Genomic DNA, 20056 nt, shown 5'->3' with positions numbered 1-20056 from the left:
CAGGCTTTGGAATTATCTGTTAGTTGTAACCACTTTTAACGTGATGGGGCGTAAATAGCTGGGCCAAATTATACCAAGCAAGTAAACCTCCCTGCACCAGCAGAGAGCCCCCAAAAAATCTAAAAAAAAATGGGATCAAATGGTGACTTTTATTGACGAATTTTCAAAGGAAATGGCTAAAATAGCATATTAACAGTCTCGTCTATTATGCCTAAATGTAAATAGCATCTCCACTCACTTACCCTTACTTTCCCATTTTTCACTCTTCTTCTAAATACATTATAAGTAATGTATCTGATAATCTACTTAAGAGCGACAATGGAAAAATGAAAGGTAGCACAGAGCTCATAATCCCAGGTATTAAACGGCAGACTATCTCTGAGGTATTTCAAATCTTAAAGTATATAGGGCTGTGCAGGAGAATTATAGTTAATGTTCATGTCACAAAAATCTATCAATCACGGAAACGAGTACCCTCTGGCACCACTGCAAAGTAGGCCTCACACAAGCAATGGAAACAAGTATCTCTAAATCAGGGAAAAATAAATACTCAATAACCCAACTGAATTTTATAGTGGAAGTGCTTACATTTTGTCCCCACATCCCACTATGCTATATTCTAAAAATATAGCTCCCCTCAAATACCAGTTTTATTTTTAGCAAGCAAACTAAACCGCCTTCCCACAACACAAAAGCTCATCTTTTTCCAAAATGCTTGTCAGGAGTCGAGGAATTTCCAAAGGACGTGTTCTACCAATGACAGGGGCAAAGCAGTGCCGTAAGAGACTATTTACTACAATGACACATGAGGGATTCTGCCACCAGCAGGAACCAGGCAGAGATGACATTGGCCAGGCAGTGTCACGTTAAGGCATCTGTTACTGTGTGGGTCTAGGTGATGCAATAGGACATATTTCACCACAGAGAGGTCCACAACTAGATTGTCTGAAATGTGTGATAGTACAGACCCGGCTTTATCCCCAGCAGCTAAAACCATGTTTAATTGTCCAAGAACTCCCCAGCGAACACTGCTCTTTACAAAACTAATCTTGAAGCACAAAATGCGACAGTAGTAGCGTCACAGGGTTCTTCCTCGGTGGTACAAGCTGCATAAAGTTGCTTTCTATGCAGAATGAAATGAGGCTAGGCACTAGGTCCGACATTTCATTTATATCCTCATAGAAATCAAGCGCAATCCCCTTGAATCTGGAAAATAGAATGGCGGAAATTCATCAGCGTCAATACAGTTTCGTATGCCTCAGACTCCACAGAAGACTCTCACAGGTCCCCTTAGATCTCACGACAATGCGTCAATCAATAGTGCTTTGATTAGCGACCCATAGTGGCCAGATTCTCCCAAGATTGCAATGAAAACGTTGAAGACAAAGGTTACTAACACTGAGTATATGGGAAACAACCAAACAATCTTGGTGATGGTATTTAGATCAAATAACAGTGCAATGCCACCCAAGTCGATAATATTTTCAGACACACTGGAGGTCCTCTCCTCCAAAAGATTCCTGGATCCCACCTACGCTAGTGATCAGAAAGACTTAGAAATATCAGGGTTTTTCTTGCTTCTTTTCGATCCTTTATTTAGAAAAATAAAATAAAAGTGTAACCCAGAAGTCAGTGACTACTTTCAGATGGAGAAAACAGAATTCATCGAAAGACAGGCGCAACAACAGGAGTTGTGTATGCTTGTGGTGAGGGGTATAGTATGAAACACACACAGGGCTGATCTCAAACATTGGACTTCAGAAGCAAAAAAAAGTATTTTCCAACTGCTCCAAAGAGATGGGTTAAGTGCATCATTATAATAAGAGACATGCTGCAAAAATATGTCTCTACAAATTTCTTCTGAAACAATTGAGAGATTGTCACTTTATGAAAGTATGGGACAACGGTTCACCAAATTATTAGTGGCCCATTGGGAAATGAGCCCCTCAACAGACCACTGAACTACGCATAAGCCACCCATTCATATATTCTGCATCACACTGACCAATTAACACCAAAGACCCAAACTGGGTTCCCTCGAACCCCGAAAGCAAGGAAAAAGCCCTAAAAAATAATTGATTAGTTAGATTTGGAGTTCATCAATTTGCCATCAGTGATGATGCGTCTTGTTAAATGTATGTATTTGTGATACATTAAGGGAAGTTTACCAAGTGGCAAGAGTGGAGTTTTTCACACAGAGTTCTGAGAAGTTTGTGATCATGGTCTGCGTTTTAGTGGTCGCGTTATTCTGGGAGCGCTAAAGCAAAAAAACAAATAAACTAGACATTATCACACACTGAAATCTGTACAAACGTTTAAAAGTAAGTTTACGTAAAGTAAATTGGAGGTTTCTTTTAAGTGAAAGTGACAAGACTTTAAGGCAAAAGGTGGTAGGCTTGGTAAATGTACAAAAGTTGGCACTTTTAAACAATGCTTTGAGCACAATTTGTTTAAAATTATAATTGTAACCCTGTGATAAGTGTCACAGATAGCTTTCTGTTGCAGCCATATATCTCCCCTGCAGCATTTAGACATGATAGTAATCCACCTACTTCATATCTTACAAAATCTTTCAGGTGGCACCTGGCAATAGTACAGAGCCAGGAGGGTTCTACCTTCCTGAACTGTCCCATTCCGGTTCTTTCTGGCTCTCAACAGGGTGTGGAGGAGGGTGGGGGAAGATTGTCCCAGTCCCGTTCGGCCTGTAGCACGTGAAGCCAGATTTAGAGAACCATGTACATTAACTCTTGCTTGGGCCTGGGCTCAAAGTGCCACTTCTTGGAAGTTTGTGTATAGGAAAGAGAAATTGTATAGTAGCTATGTTGTTGGCTGAGAAGCCAGGACACCTCCGCATTAAATTTAGTTCTCATTTCCCCAGTTCGTCAAACTGATTGGTGCTGGACACGTTTTTTTTTTTACTGCTCTTCACCCCTCTCATCTGCTAAACCTATGCTTCACTCCATCTTCTGTTAATTTTGGGACTGCTTAGGAACTAGCTGGCAGCTGTTCAATAGATTTTGCAGTGCTAGGTAAAGTGACATTTAGCCGCAGTTCACAGTATGGCTTTGCTACCTTTAGTGTTAGTTTGAAGAAGATGAAAGCTTTAGGAGCATTTATAAGTTAACTGGTCTAGGGGCCATATGTACAAAATTTAGAGATAGCCATTTCCAAATTGCGATTCTTACCTATTTGCAATTATGAAATCGCAATTCCTAATTTACAAAAATGTGTACCTCATAAATAGCGATTATAAATCAACCTACCTCATGAATATTAATGAGGTAGGTCACAGCTTGCGACCCATTAGGAATTGCAGCCATCAAAGGGATGGTGGCCTTCTGAGGCCAGTAGACCAGCATGTCTGTGATTGGTTTTTAAAAAAAGCTATTTTTTCAAAAGTATTTTTTAAATGCTGCCTTTCTTCCTTGAAGGGAAAATGGGAGGAGTTTCAAAAAATAAAATGAAATGTATCATTTTCATTTTATATGAGTAGGCGGTGGTCTGTGGGACCACTCCCTGCTGTTAAAAAATATTTGTTTCAACATTCACAAAGGGGAAGGGGTCCCTCTGGGACCCCTTACCATTTGTGAATGGATACCACCTCCTTTGAGGTGTTGGTAAAATATGCCCGCGACCATAAATCTGTCGCAAAACATTTATACATACCACTGCAATTCTGTATTTGGAAGGGACGCCCCAAACATACACCTTCCAAATAATGACTCGCTAAGCCAAACTGCGATTTGGTAACATGTTACCAAATCGCAATTTGGTATAGGTACATTATAAATTGCTTTTCTGCAGTTGAAAACTGGCCGATTTTATGACTGCAAAAAAACTTTGTACATATGCCCCTGGCTGATATAGAAAATTAGTTAAATGCAAGCTTCCTTTCTTGTCAAGGACTTGAGCTTCAACACGTACTCATGGAGGCATGAGCAGAATTTACACAATAATGGTTAAAAACCAATAATGATTAAAAACAATCATGAGGGAATAGCAAAATACAAGAAATACAGTTAGTTTAAAACAAATCAGCATATGAGGTAACGGAGAGCAAATTTTACACCCATGAGAGGCGCACTTGAGTCTGAGCATCTTCAGGTTCAGCACTGAAGTTTAAACCATCAGTCTGGTCAGATTTTCAGCCTCTGAGAATATAAGGCTCTGAGGACCATGTCTCAGCCACACCAACATACACTGAACCCAAAACTCCAAATCTTGCAAAGCTTAGAGGGCGATCATGGCCAACTCCATTTCGGATCAGAACGTCACAAGAAGCCAATGCAGTTGTGCAAGATAGGCATTGTGCTTTAAGGCACAGCCCACAGGAAAGCATTTTTAGATTTAAAAGAAATTCAACCTTTTGTGCACAAAATATATAGGATATAGGGCATTTAAATTTTAACCAGTGCAATCCTTTACCTTAGCAGACAGATTTCATCATTACAGAAGGACAAAAAGCAAGCAGAAATAAGGAGGGGAGCAGGAGTAAATTTAAAAGAAAATGAGTGGGAAAAGGGAACACGTCGGTTTCTGAATACATCAAGGCATTTTTTAATTTCATTGTTACTTGTATCACTCAATCTCCCAAGATCATGTGTTTGTCAGGAACCATCCTGTTCTCTCAGTATCTTTTTTCCCAGCTCAAATTATTTTTGGGAAATTTCCTGTGCGTCTTGAGCAATTGTTTAAGAAAGTATCTTACAAAAGCATTTATCATTGTGGGAAATTTGCCACATAAAAAAACTGGATCATTTATTTACAGTTTCTTGGGCTCATGCCTTCAATGTTCTCCACCGGAACTCTGTCCAAGTTGTCTCATGTTCTGCTGGTTAGCTGTTGACTTGCTGTTAACACTGACACCGGCGTAGAAGTTTACTCAGTTCTCCAGCAGCGACAGACGTGCAAGTGAAAACCTGCAGCTAATTACCTCGATTATACATGTGCAGTCACCTATTTTGTGAATCAAATTGGATTTCAATTACAGTTGTGATACAATAATACCTATATAGTATAAAGCCTGAGTTTTTTTTTATTACAGAGATATCAATTCAAAGTAAAAAGATTTGTTTTCTTTTAGCATGCTTCTGGCACATTTTGTTGTTCTTTACTGATAACGTTGATTTCTCTCCTATCCACAAAATATTGGAATACACTCACTATCCTGGACAGAATTTGAGTTGTCTGTATACATTAGGAGTGCTAAATCGGTCTTTCCCAGCTTTGGGATGTCTTGGCAGATGGGTAGAAAGCAGGCAAGCCAACAGGTGGTATTGCGTCACTCCAGTGTTTGTTGAAAGCATTTGTGAACCGGTCACTCGGGCTAAAGCAGACTTGAGCCATGGGTGTGGCATACACTTCATTATAATAGTGAATCTGGTTGGGTATTCACGCTCATCTTTGTTAACTTTTCCTAAAATCGTGCCTGATAGAACAGGAGAAGTGGAGAAATACTAAAAACTCCTTTCCATGGTGCAAGGGTCTTGTACTAGGCTCTGTGAAATGTAAACCGGATCAATAGTCTGAAGTGTTTTTCAAGGACAGGTATGTTTTTTTTGTTATCTTCTAGCAATTCTTGTAGCTTTTTAAAAATAATTTGTATGCATACTATTGTCTCAAAGACTTAGCCCTTGGAATTGAACACAGTTCACATGATCCTTTCTTGAAGATGTCCACTTGCTATTCCTCAAAGATTCTGGGATGCCGGTGTAGATGTTACTTAGCAGACAATTTTTTCCATGATAGGACTCCACCATTAAATGTCTCTTCCAAACAGCTAGATTGTAAAGCAGCTACCTCCTGCTGTTCTTCAACCTCTAAGGATGCACTAGCGTTCATAGTATCGCCTGTGGTCCAATTAAGTACTGACTGTTGCTGAAATAACTTTGTATTTCAATTACTCTCTTGCTATTTGAGTTCCTCTTTTCCCAGTCGATGATGCAGAAAGCATTTCAAGTAACCAGACTCCTTTCTGTATGATCAACAGAGTAAATTTAAGAATGGACTTGCCTATGACGTGCTCTGGCCACAAAACACAGTCATTGGTGGGGCTCTAGTCTAGAAAAGCCAGGATCTGCATTGGGATCTCTCTAATGTTTGGGCAGCCATTGCTAGAATGACTAATTGCAGGGAAGAGGGTCAGGTAGGAGATGGCTGTAGCTTTACATTTCTTACAAAGGAAACATCTGTGGAAAAATCTTATTATTTGAGAATCTCAGCAAACACCTAGATTGCTTGTTTCCTTAAAATGGAGCTTGAGTTTTTTCCCCAATCAAATTTGTTAGGCAGAGGACTGTTTTTTAACTTCCGAATTGAAACGACTTTTTATGCTAACAACATTTATTATTAGTTTTCAGCTCGTGGCAGAAATTATTATAGCACCTGAAGGTGTACATCTGAAATATGGATTTTTGGATAAGTGCCAATTCAGATTTTCCTTATTTCTGTAGCCAATTCTAAGCAAAACCTGATTTTCGTGAAGCAAAGAAAGCTATTTTCCACCATTTCAAAATCAGGTGAAAAATTTCAAACATGCCTTTCAGTAGGTTCCAACAGAACTACAGCATAAGTCAATGAAGGAGAGGGGAATTAGGGCTTTATTCCCATGATTATGTATTTTATAAGGCAACTTATACCTTCTAGGAATTCTTTACCTTCAACCTGAGAAGTCTATGAGGGAGGACATTATCTCTGAGGAGTTTAGGTTTGTAGAAGGGCACTCTCCTGTGGGGAAGTTATTCAGTCATCCTTTGATCAATTTAGAGCTCGAAAAGTACCTTGTTCTCTGCCAGGATCAAGAGTTGGAAGAGGGGCTGGGCATTAGGGAATATGATTTTCAGAAGTCATTATTTGGCCTAACAGTGGGGAAAAGCCTCAGAAGCAAAATTGCCCCCAAAAAACTATATATACTGCCGGACTAGGTCATGCAGCCACAAGACTGGATGGCTTGTCTTTTTGGCAAAGCACGGGTTGTAGTGCTGGAAGGAGGGGGTTGGGCATCGCTATTTAGAAACCCTGATGAAACAGCCACATTCTAACTATAAGCATTTGGAAGCGGGAGCATCTCTTAGCCAAGAGGCAGCACTCCCAATATTCTTTTTCCATCTGTGCTTCAGCACTGCTAGAACTGCTCGCTGTAGGAACGGGTAGTTGCACTCTTTCAGTCTTGCACTGTCATTTTTCACAACCTACAAAATTGGTATATGAACGTTCTGTAAAAGTCAATATGTTGGACCACCACAACTGCATTTTACAAATTGTATGTTTTCCGCAAAACAATACGTTAAAAAATAAATTGTAAAATGGCCAACTGAGTAAGTATTGTTGAATGAAAGAAAATTCAACATTATGGGTATGGGTAACTTCGCAAGGGTAAAAATAGGGTAAGATTCCAGACTTGTATAGTAAGGCGCAAACTCATCTGATACAAATCTGTGATGATCAAATTTATGGTACAATAACAATGAGAACTAAAATAGGGCTGCAAGGAAAGGGGTGTTGCAGGGTTTCTTTTTTGAATTTGTTTTATATGAACATCCTAAACCAAATAACTCAGTTTTTCTGAGATTTTCCCGCTGACCGCAAACAGAATTCTGTCTGTGTAACTCTGTTGAATATCTAATCAGGCAGGCAGAAATTAATCATCAGTTGATATATCCTTTTTAGTAGCTGAATATGTGCAAAGTGCTGCAAAATGTAAATATTTCAAGGTGGTAAAATGCTAAATGAGCAGGGGTGGCATGTTTTGTGCATATATCTCAAAAGGACGCTGCCTAAAAATAAGCGAGTGCTTTTGCGAACAGCATTACTTTTTGTTAATTACATTTCGATTCTACAAGCACCTTCGATCTCTCTTTGCTCCGACAAACCTCAGGGTAATAACCATGACTTCAGGGCTATAGACCAATCAATGGAGTATTTCACAGTTCTTCATTGTTGTTGCACATTTTGCCTCCAATGCAAGTCACCAAGCTTCAGCAGAAACCGTTGCATGTGGTTTCTGGACTGGTGATGGATTTCCTCCCCAACTGCTTGGCTGTTCTCGAAGAGTTAAAGCGCAGTTACTGGATGCTCTACATTTTCGATATCGTTAACTTTGACTTCAACTCAGTGTAAAATGAGGACATCGTTTTCCACTCCTTTGCCTTGCAGCATTTCTTCAAACAGGTATACAGCTGCCCTGCAGGGTATAAAAAGACATCTGTTAAATCATGGTTCTGCATTAGGACTTCACTCTCTTCCAACCGAAAAACACTTTACGAAAGACAGCTTGAGCAGTAAGAACAGTGACGTTCAAAACCAAGACAAAGGTAGACACTTTCTGGGTAGTGAGTTTCTGAACAGTAATTTGCTTATTGAAGTGACTTAACCAACCCACCGTCTGATCTTACTCCATGGTTTGGCATGACATTTAAATTCCTCATTCGTTCTTTGTTGACTTAGCTTTACCACCCTCTGTTCCTGCTCAATGTTGTTCTTTTTTTTTTTTGCAGTGTTATATATTGCAAAGTCGACCCTGAGGTATTGGAGTGCTTTACATTAGCACCAGTTACATTACACATGGTAGCGGATTTATCTTGCTTTTAGGTACCGAGAGATTTAGTCATTTGCCTAGAATCACAGGATGTTGAGCGTTTCTGAGACACAAATTTGGTTCACCAGTTCCAAAGTCAGCAGCTTTGGCAGTATCGCCACATCCTCTCTCCCCTTGATAGTGCTAAGACTTCCGCCAGAGGTAAGGTCCACCAGAGGACAGCTGAACATTAGAATACATCAAGAAAATGAAAACACTATTTTGCTGCCCACTTTTTAGAGCGTTTCAGCTTCACTTGAACTCTGGCAATACAAAAACATATTTCAAGCTGAAAAAAGAAAAGTATTTGTATTGCTATATTAAATGAAGAGTAATTATCGAAACACAGCCTAAAGCACCCTGAAAACAAGAGACCAAAACACTCTGGGATGAAAGAAACCAGAGCAATCTAGTTAGCTAGCCAGGTTATATTTATTACAGCTTGATGGGTGCATCAATGTATAGTCATTGTAGTGGTTCCAAGGAAAATACTGATTGCTCATGTGATGTGTGTCCATTCGTGTGAACTGCAAATTACATCCCAAACAAAATAGAAGGAAAGGAATATGCTACTTACCAGTATGCATCTGTTCTTGGCATGTAGAGCTGCAGATCTACACTCTTTTGCATAGATCGCCATCTGGTGTTGGGCCCGGATGTTTGCAGTTTGTTTTTCCTCTTGGAAAGTCTTTGGAAGTCACGAGGTCGGTGACTCCTCCCTTGGATCGTATTGCGCATGGGCTTCTTCTCCATCCTCAGATTGTTTTTCGCCAACAGGGAAAGATGGAGCGTAGTAATAACAGTGAAGAAACCCATGTGTGTTGTATCTAAATAAGATAGACTGGAACAGATACAGGTAGCCGGGGAGGCGGGTGGGCGTGTGTAGACGGAGCTCTACATGCCAAGAACAGATGCATACTGGTAAGTAGCATATTGCGTTCGAGGCATATGAGCTGCAGATTACACACTTTTGCATAGACTATATAGCAGTTCCCAACCTTAGCGGCGACCACCGGTATCTGTTGCAGTGGTTTGAAATAGTGTCTTTAGTACAGCCTGGCCCACACTAGCTTGTTGCTTGGTTTGCACATCTACACAGTAATGTTTAGTGAAAGTGTGCGGTGTTGACCATGTAGCTGCCTTGCAGATATCATCTAATGGGATATTCCCTAGAAAAGCCATAGAAGCCCCTATCTTTCGTGTAGAGTGGGGTTTAGGGGGAACAGATAGCGTTCGTTTTGCTTTGTGGTAGCAAACCTGAATGCATTTTACAATCCACCTAGCTATCCCTGATTTTGAGATGGGGTTGCCTTTGTGTGGTGGAGAGAAAGAGACAAAAAGTTGTTTGGTCTTTCTGAAAGGTTGTGTTCTTTGGATATAGTAAAGTAAGGCTCGTTTGACATCTAGCGTGTGTAGAGCCCTTTCTGCAACAGTTTGAGGTTGCGAGAAAAATACCGGTAATTCTACCGATTGGTTTAAATGAAAAGGGGAAATGACTTTAGATAGGAATTGTGGGTTGGTACGGAGAACAACCTTGTTCTGGTGCATTTGGAGAAAAGGTTCTTGTATGGTAAGTGCTTGTATCTCACTGACCCTTCTAAGGGAAGTGATGGCTACAAGAAAAGCTGTTTTCCATGTGAGAAATTGCAGTTTGCATTTATGCAAAGGTTCGAAGGGCGGTCCCATTAGCCTTGTGAGAACTATATTTAAGTTCCACACAGGTGAGGGTGGTACTCTGGGGGGAATTATTCGTTTTAGGCCTTCCATGTAGGCTTTAATGGCAGGCACTCTGAAAAGTGATAGGTGTTGTCTGTTTTGTAGGTAAGCAGCAATTGCTGTGAGGTGTAGCCGAATGGATGTATATGCTAGGTTACACCTTTGTAGATGGAGTAAATCGCATATGATGTGTTGTATAGACACGTCCAGAGGATTGATTGTGTGTTATGGCAATAAACAGCAAATCTTTTCCACTTGGCAGCGTAGCAGGCTCTAGTGGTAGGGCGTCTAGCATCTCTGATGACATTCATACAGTCAGGGGGAAGGTTAAGGTATCCGAATTCTAGGATCTCAGGAGCCAGATCGCAAGTTTGAGCTGAGCTGGGTCCGGGTGTCTGATTTCTCCATGGTTCTGGGTTAGGAGGCATGGCGAGAGGTGTAGCTTTTGGTGTGGTACTACCGAGAGTTCCAGCAGTGTGGTGTACCACGGTTGTCTGGCCCATGTTGGAGCTACTAGGATCAGTGTGAGGGAATGCTGTTGTAGCTTTCGCACCACTAATGGAATTAGTGGGAGAGGTGGAAAGGCGTACGCAAATTTGCCTGACCAGTTCATCCATATCGCATTGCCTTTGGACAATGGGTGTGGGTATCTGGCGACGAAGCTTGGGCATTTTTTGTTTTCGTGGGTGGCGAAGAGGTCTATCTGCGGATGCCCCCACATCTGAAAGAACGGGTGAAGAACCTGTGGGTGAAGTTCCCACTCGTGGATCTGCTGCGTCTGTCTGCTGAGCAGATCTGCCATGGTGTTTTGGACTCCTGGTACATGCTGGGCCAGGAGAAAGATTTTGTGTGGAATTGCCCATCTCCATATGCTCTGTGCTAGTTGAGAGAGCTGTGGAGAGTGTTTGCCGCCTTGTTTCTGAATGTAGTACATGGCCGTCATGTTGTCTGTGCGAATGAGGACTGCCTTGCCTAAAATCTGTGTTTGAAAGGATTTTAGGGCTAGAAAGATTGCCAGTAACTCCAGATGGTTGATATGGAGTAACGTTTGTTGCGGCGTCCATGTGCCCTGCACTGTGAGGTGTAATAGATGAGCTCCCCAGCCGGAGAGCGATGAGTCTGTTGTTAGTATTATTTGTGGAACCGGGTCGAGGAACGGTCGACCTCTGGAAAGATTTGTGGTGTTCCACCACTGCAGAGAGCGATGGGTGCGACCGTCTACCAACACCAGATCTGTCAGTTGCCCCTGGGCCTGGTTCCATTGGCACGCTAAGCACCCTTGGAGTGGACGCATCTGGAGTCTTGTGTGAGGCACTATGAAAATGCAAGAGGCCATCATCCCTATCAGTTGCATAAACACTCTTGCTGGAAGGGAGTGTTGAGGTATGAATCTTTGACGCAAAGCCTGAATGCTTGCAATCCTGGCCGGATTGGGGTAGGCTATGGCTTTTGAGGTGTCTATGGTGGCACCGAGGTATTGCTTTATGTGGGATGGTGTTAGCTGGGACTTTTGGTGGTTCACCGTGAAGCCTAGCTGGTGAAGTAGTTGGATTTTAGTGGCGGTGTGGTGTACACATTGGTTGTAGGACGTGGCTTTTATCAGCCAGTCGTCCAAATATGGGAAGACGTGAATGTGCTGTCTTCTGAGGTGTGCCGCCACTACCGCTAGGCACTTAGTGAATACCCTTGGTGCTGTTGTGACCCCGAACTGGTAGTGTTCCCTGTCCTCTACAAATCTGAGGTACTTTCTGTGAGCATGGTGTACCGGAATGTGAAAGTATGCGTCTTTCAAGTCCAGTGTGGTGAGAAAGTCGTTCTGGGAGAGGAGCGGAAGTACCTGCTGAAGCGTTACCATGTGAAAATGGTCTGAATGTATGTATGTGTTTAGGGGCCGGAGATCTAGAATAGGTCGTAGAGTCTCGTCTCTTTTTGGTATTAGAAAATATAGGAAGTAGACCCCTAAATTTTGCTGATTGGCGAGAACTTGTTCTATTGCCTGTTTTTGTAGGAGGGAGATTACCTCCTGTTTTAGTAATGTGGAATGTTCTTGTGACATTGGGCGTTGCCTGGGTGGAATGTTTGGGGGGTAGATGCCAATTCTAGGCAGTACCCTGAGCGAATAATTTGGGTCACCCATTTGTCTGAGGTGATGGTCTCCCAGACATGAAGGAAATTTTGGAGTCTGCCCCCGACCGGAGTGGTATGGTCTGGAGGGAGCGGGGGGAAGTCATTGGGTAGGCGGTGTGTCAGAGCGGGCGGTATTTGTTTTGCCTCTGCCTTTAGTGTTATGGCCCCTATAGCCGCCTCTTTGATAACCACTTGTGAAGGTGGACTGAGCAGGGGATTTGTAGGAAGTGGACGCGCTATCTGAGGAGTAGCCTCTAGCCGTACCCCGAAAGGAAGAGCGGCGAAAGGAGCGCCTAGGAGGGTGTGACTGCAGGGCTCCCATAGATTTTGACGTATCAGTGTCCTTCTTCATATTTATTGTTTAGTCCTGAGGATGATCCCATTGCATGAGGAGCTAGGGATCGAAACGTCGACTTTTCAAACAGTACCGCAATTTATCCACTGTGTAAATTGTATTGTGGTAACTGCTGGTTAGAGCTTACTTAAGATTGTACTGTATTGTAAGCTACCACTTGCTCCAAAGTTTTTGCCAGCTACTTTGTTTTCTTCTCATTTTTCATTTTTTCTCCTTGTAAGCTCGGTACAGGACTGTGCCCGTGTTTCACCCTCTTTGTTGCTTTCACTTTGTTTAATTCCTTTTGCATCTGCTCTAAATAAATGTTCCTCTGTCCGGCTGGACATTGGAAGACTATCCATAGTTCTTATTGAAGTCTATGTTGAAATGTTTTCATTATCTATCTTTAAGCTAAGGACCTTTGTTCTTTAAAATAAGTAATCACCCGAGGTCCAAAGCTACCTGATCGGGTCCCCTTGTTAATTATACTATCATTTAAGAGCACAGAAGAGCTGTGTTTCTAGATCCAGTCTGGGGCCTGGCTGAATTCAAGAGGTGAGGAATTTGCAGGTAGAAGTATCCATCAGACAAAATGTTTGGCACAGCTATACCTAGGTTCCCTGTCTATACACTGTTTGGATAACTGAATGAGCAAACATTCCCACTACAATCTCATAGGGCTAAACACATTTCCTTAGCATCATGTGCAGACTCACAAGCAATCACAGCTCTCTGGAATAAGACTAGACCTCCAGACCAAAGGGAGTGGCTATATAGAGTATGGGACTTGTTAGTAATTCAGAAAATAACAAGGGCTTTAGAAGATAGGACAGACAAATTAGACTTCTTTTTTGGAGTACCAGTCCTCTGAATTTAGGGAGCTTAAATGACATATATTAGTTCGAGTAGTCCAAATTATAAACCCAGATCACTTGCAAGTGATGTCATAAGAGCAAATTACCAGGACCGTAGAGTTCAAACTCATTCCCAAGGAGCAAACACATCAAGCTAGAATATGATTGCTTGTGAATCTACGATCGACCCCAAGCCGAGGGTTAGGGAAGTATGGCATGGGTTTGGTTTTAGTAGGTGTAGGAAGCTGGCTCTGTATATACCATACCAAAGTGAGGTATAGTGTGCACCGAGCCCAGTGGAAGCCCAAAGGTAGGCAGAGGTAAAGTTAGATAGCACCTCACTCTATTTGAGGTAGTGTGGTTGAGCAATAAGGCAGTATCAAAGGACAGTGTTAAGTATTTGTTGTACCCACTCAATCAGCAAATGATTTCAAACACTCAAAGACTGAACTTCAGACCAATTGGTTTTGTATAAAAATATTCTTTTAGGTATTTCATTTTCTAGAACCAAGCAAGCCTGGCACAGGTAAGTTGATAAATACTTTTCAGTAAATATACAGTTTGAAATGCACTTGTAAATGTACTTTGAAATGGCTACAGTTTAAATTACTGGTAATCCAATACTGTGAAAAGCTGTACGTATACTTTGTATCGACTTTGTAATGAAAATTACAAGTAAGTTACTTTTCCAGAGAAAAACAGTCAATGGATTCCTAAGAGCGAAATGAAGTTAACGGTTACCAGGTAAGTAATCCGTCTTTGGGGTTGAGCTTCTGGGGTTAGAACAAGGGTTCCCCAAGGGTCAAGGATGCACTCTCGTTACGCCCTCACCGGCACTAGGGCAGCCGGGTGCAGAGTGCTGAGGCCTAATGTTATGCAATGGGGGATAGGGGGCCCTCCGGTTGGTGGCTGCTGGCAAGCATGCCACTGGGTTGTGGGAGCAAAGCTCCTGGATGTTAGCTCAGGACAAACAGGGAAGCACATTAGCACCAAAGGTGCACACTCAGCGGCACTAGGGCGGTCGGGTGTAGGGTGCTATTTCGACGTTGGGTGCTCTGTTGGTTTCAATGGGGAACCTCCGGTTTGCAATAGCACTCCAGGCTCGGGGACGAAGGTCTTCTGCGTGCGAACACCACGAGAGGTAAGTTGGTAAGTTAGGGGTTGGTTAGGCACCGTTGGTTTGGGCACACAAGGCCATGTGGCGTTGGGTGCAGGGGTGCCTTCTGGGGTCGGATCTTCTTACCAGCTCCTGGTCGCAGTTGGGGGGCCTTCTGGATTTACGCTGCAAACGTCGGCTAGAGGCAGGTCAGGGGTCGCCGGATGTCGGGTCAGAATCACAGGGGTGACCTCCTCGTGGTGTTTGCGCTCTCAAACTCAGGCCGTGGAAGGCGGGTGCAGAGTGGGGCGGATTTTCGGGTTTCCGGCCGGAGCCAGAGGTTGCAGGTGAACAAATTCGGTGTTCACAGGAGACAAATTCTTTGTGCTTCAAGGCAGGCAGGTCCTACGGGGTTTTAGAGGTTGCTGGCTACAGGACACACAGGGATTTCGCAGGAGCGGGTTTGAGGTGGAGACAGGCCGGTAGGGCTATGGCCAAGTCAGTGGGTGTCTTCCTCTTGTTAGCTTCAACACAGCTGTTCGGTCCTTCTTCTTTTCTTGTTGCAGGTTGTTGTCTGAGGAAGCAAGGTTCAGGGGTGCCACTGAATACTAGATTTAGGGGCGTTACAGGTAGGTAAAAAGCAGGGACCAATGGGTCCCTTCCCTGGGGTGGGTATACCCCCTATTATGCCACCCTCCAGTGGGAGGGGGGTATGAGCCTGTCCCTGGTTGGCTGAGTCCCCCCATCTTCAAGATGGCGTGGACTGAGAGTTGTGTTTCTCCTCCCCTCCCTCACCTGAGGGGTGGAATTGGCAGAGGTGGGCACACCTCTCTTCCTCACTTGTTTTTCTCCCCGGTTCTCCCGCCCAAAGTAGGGGTCAGAACCAGTGGGGATCAGTTGCTGAGAGCAGCAAGTGGCCTAGGGAAGCTCACAAAGGCGGCAAGCCTTTGAAGCCTCCCCTTCATGAACCCTGCCCATCCTGGGGGAGTAGGCTTGGCACCTTGTCCCAGGATGTGCATTGTTTCAGGCCCCAGAGAGCAGCAGGCTCTCGACATAGCAGTCTAGAAACATGTCTGGTGGTGGCAGCTGAAAGCAGCCACTCAGTCTGGACACTAGTGGTTGATACCAAACTTCTCAGTTTTCAGTGTAGCAATTATGGTGCTGTGTAGTTCGTAATGACAAATTCCCAGCACCATATACTCTTAATGGCAGCACTGCGCTTACAATGTCTAACAATGGACTTAGACACTGTAGGGGTACAGGGCTCATGGATCTGTACCCTCACCACTGGTATAGTGCACCCAGCTAGAGGGGTGACTGATCTATGCCAGGGCAGTGGGTTGAAGGCATGGCACACAGGGATGTGTGCCATATCAACTCTTCACTTTGTTCTGCATGAAGACACCCAGCCGGCAAAGGCAGTGTGTGAGTGTCAGGGTACAGGACCTCAAAGGGTGGCACAATAAGTGCTGCAGCCCTTAGAGGCCTTCTCTGGTCACAGTGCTCTGGGACCCTGTGGTACCATTTACCAGGGGATGAGCCATGGCAGAGAAGCCAATTGGGTTTAGGCTTCAATGCATTTTTTGGGAAAGAACATAGGCCCTGCGTACCTGATTTGCAGGAGCCCAGGGCACACTCAGTCAAAGCACATCAGCAATTCAGCAAAAAGTGGGCACTTTCTCACACAACCCTTCCCTTCCCGCCCCAAATGAAAGAGGATGAGACTAACCTTTCCCTAGAGAGTCTTCATTTTCTAAGTGGAAGAACCTGGAAAGTCCATCTGCATTGGCATGGGCAGTCCCAGGTCTGTGTTCCATTACAAAGTCCATTCCTTGTAGGTAGATGACCACCTCAACAGTTTAGGATTTTCACCTTTCATTTGCATTAGCCATCTGAGAGGTCTGTGATCAGTTTGAACTAGGAAGTGAGTACCAAACAAGTATGGTCTCAGCTTCTTCAGGGACCAAACCACAGCACAGGCTTCCCTCTCAATGGCACTCCAACGTTGCTCCCTGGGGAGAAGCTTTCTGCTTATAAAAGCAACAGGTTGGTCAAGGCCTTCATCATTCGTCTGGGATAGGACCACTCTTATCCCTAGCTCAGAGGCATCAGTCTGCACAATGAACTGCTTGGCATAGGCAGGAGCTTTGAGAATTGGCGCTGAGCACATAGCCTCTTTCAGGGTGTCAAAAGCTTTTTGACAACTAACTGTCCAGTTTACGTTTTTGGACATCTTCTTGGAGCTGAGTTCTGTGAGGGGAGCCACAATGGACCCATATCCCTTCAAAAACCTCCTGTAATACCCAGTCAAGCCAAGAAATGCCCTGACTTGGGTTTAAGTTGTTGGAGCTTCCCAGTGCAGGATGGCCTGGATCTTGGGCTATAAGGGTTGTACCTGGCCTCCACCAACAAGGCGGCCCAAGTACACCACAGTTCCCTGTCCTATCTGGCATTTGGATGCCTTGATAGTTAGGCCTGCAGTTTGCAGGGCATTTGAAACCTTCCCAAGGTGGATCAGGTGATCCTGCCAGGTGGAGCTAAAGACAGCAATACCATCTAGATAAGCTGCACTAAAGGACTCCAATCCAGCAAGGACTTGGTTCACCAACCTCTGGACGGTGGCAGGGGCATTCTTTAAACCAAAGGGCATAACAGTGAACTGATAATGCCCATCAAGTGTGGAGAATGCTGTCTTTTCTTTTGCTCCTGGGGCCATGCCAATTTGCCAGTAACCTGCAGTTTAGTCAAAGGTACTTAGAGATTTGGCTGCACCCAATTTGTCTATCAACTCATCTGCTCTTGGTATAGAGTGAGCATCTTTCTTGGTGACAGAGTTGAGCCCTCTATAGTCCACACAGAACCTCATTTCTCTTTCCACCCTGTGGATGAGGTTTGGGGACTAGAACCACTGGGCTGGCGCAGGGGCTCTCAGAGGGACGTTAGCATCTTGCAGACTTCAGCTCTGATGCGTTCTTTGACTTGGTCCGACGGTCGATAGATTTTGTTTTTGACAGGTGAACGGTCACCAGTGTCCACATCATGGGTACACCAGTTTGTCTGACCAGGGATCACAGAAAAGAGCTTAGCATACTGCTGAAATAGACTTGCTTGCAATCAGGCTGCTGTTGGGCAGAGAGGGTGTCTGAAAAGACACCTCCATCGACTGACCCATATTTTGGGCTGTATGAGAGGAGGTCAGGGAGGGTTCACCCTGTCTCCTGATCCTCATCAGTCACCATCAGCACGGTGATGTCAGCCCTGTCATGGTAGAGCTTCAGGGGGTTCACATGGAAAACCCTTTTGGGTGTCCTGGTTGGGCCCAGGTCAAACAAGTAGGTGACCCCACTCTTTTTTTCTAGTATAAGGTGAGGATCACTCCATCTGTCCAGGAGAGCCCCTGGTGCCACTGGCTCCAAAACCCATACCTTTTGCTCAGGTTGAAATTCAACCAGCGCAGCTTTTTGGTCATACCAGTGCTTCTGAAGCTCCTGGCTGGCCTCAAGATTTTCGGATGCCTTTTCAATGTACTCAGCCATTCTGGCCCTTAGGCCAAGCACAGAGTCCACAATATCTTGTTTTGGTTCTTGGAGAGGCTTCTCCCAACCCTCTTTCACAAGACAGAGTGGTCCCCTCACAGGATGGCCAAACAGACGTTCAAAGGGGAAAAACCCTACTCCCTTCTGTGGCACTTCTCTGTAAGCGAAAAGCAGGCAGGGTAAGAGGACATCTCATCTCCTTTTGAGTTTTTCAGGGAGCGCCATAATCATGACTTTCAATGTCTTGTTGAATCTCTCAACAAGGCCATTGATTTGTGGGTGATAGGGTGTAGTAAACTTGTACTGCACTCCACACTCTTTCCGCATGTGTTTTCGGTAAGCAAACATGAAGTTGGAACCTCGGTCTTAAACCACCTCCTTAGGAAACCCTACCCTGGTGAAAACACTAATGAGGGCCTTGGCTACTGCAGGAGCTGTAGTAGTCCTAAGGGGAATTGCCTCAGGGTACCTAGTGGCATGATCCACTACCACTATGAATGAATTTGTTCCCTAATGCTGTGGGAGGTTCAAGTGGACCCACTATGTCCACAGCTACCCTTTCAAAGGGACCCCCCCCCCCACAGGTAGTGGTATCAGGGGGGCCTTTGAGGGGCCACCTGTCTCATCACTGACCTGACAGGTGACACAGGAGCTGACAAACTCCTTTACTTTTTGGTGCATCTGGGAACAAGAAAAGTGGCTAACTAGCCTTTCCCAAGTCTTGGTTTGGCCCAGATGTCCAGCTAGGGGGATGTCATAAGCTAAAGTTAGGAGAAACTCCCTGTACTTCTAAGGCACTACCACTCTTCTAGTGGCTCCAGGGTTGGGGTCTCTGACCTCAGTGTACAGTAGTCCCTCTTCCCAATACACTCTGTGGGTACCACTGACATCTCCCTTTTCCTGTGCAGCAGTTTGATGCCTCAGGCTTTCAAGAGTTGGACAGACCTGCTGTCCAAGGCACAGATCTTCCCTAAATAAATTTTAAATTTGATACTTGTATAGCGCACTACTCACCCGCAAGGGTCTCAAGGCGCTTGTACGAATACCGCTGTGGAACCCATCCTGGCTTTCCCTGTGAGGAGTCCACTCCTGGACACCTCCAAAGTGGAGGCCAGGCATCCTTAGCGTTGTGGGGGCCGTTGTGGAGATTAAGCAAGCTATTGCCCAGAGTTGCAGAGTGGGACTCCATGATTGGAATAGGCAAGATTTATCTACAGATAAGGTGTCCCGACTTCTCACAGTTGTTACACCAGGCCTTTGTGGGATCAAAGTTCTCCCCCCTATAAGGTTGAGGCACATAGGGAGTAGTTTGGGACCCACCCCCCTGAACAGGTTTTGGGGCCCTTTGGAAGACTCAGACTTTTTATCTGGGGATTCTCATCACCTTTCCCCTGGGGAGGTTTTGTAACCACCTTCTTCTGGTCACCCCCAGTGGCTGTCCTTGTCACCCTAGTCTTGACCCAGTGGTCTGCCTTCTGTCCCAATTCTTGGGGAGAAATTAGACCTAGGTCTACCAAATTCTGATGCAACTTTTCATTTGTGCAATTACTTAGTATATGTTCCTTCATAAAAAAAATTGTCAAGTCCAGTAAAATCATGTGCACCTGTATCACTCAGAGCTTCTATCCTAGTTCCATGAATTCAAGGGTATTGTACGTACTTTTTTAAGTTGGGTGGCCACACAGCTACAGTGGCAAACTCAACTTCCCCTTCTGAAACTAGAACTGCTTCAGTGTGCAACCCGATTTACTCTTGGCACACTGTTGATCCCATCTGGAGACTTGCTACCCCAGGAGTAGCTGTAGTAGGGGCCTTCTT

The 20056-nt window shown here is 44.3% G+C and overlaps 1 protein-coding gene across 2 annotated transcripts in view; it reads right to left on the bottom strand.

Annotated features, from left to right (window-relative positions):
- Nucleotides 1-4533: 4533 nt before the first annotated feature.
- The window catches only part of LOC146784326 (poly(ADP-ribose) glycohydrolase-like), an 868511-nt gene continuing 852988 nt past the window's right edge, over nt 4534-20056 (bottom strand). For both annotated transcript variants that reach the window (XM_085636068.1, XM_085636067.1), the window contains exon 16: nt 4534-8182. In XM_085636068.1, coding sequence (XP_085492194.1) covers nt 8076-8182 — 107 coding nt within the window. In that variant the 3' untranslated portion in view covers nt 4534-8075. The remainder of the gene's footprint in view (nt 8183-20056) is intronic.

This window comes from Triturus cristatus, chromosome 11 (assembly GCF_964204655.1).
Source record: "Triturus cristatus chromosome 11, aTriCri1.1, whole genome shotgun sequence".
NCBI classification, from domain to species: domain Eukaryota; kingdom Metazoa; phylum Chordata; class Amphibia; order Caudata; family Salamandridae; genus Triturus; species Triturus cristatus.
The sequence above is the reverse complement of the archived record's forward strand: the minus strand, read 5'-3'. Positions and strand labels throughout refer to the sequence as shown.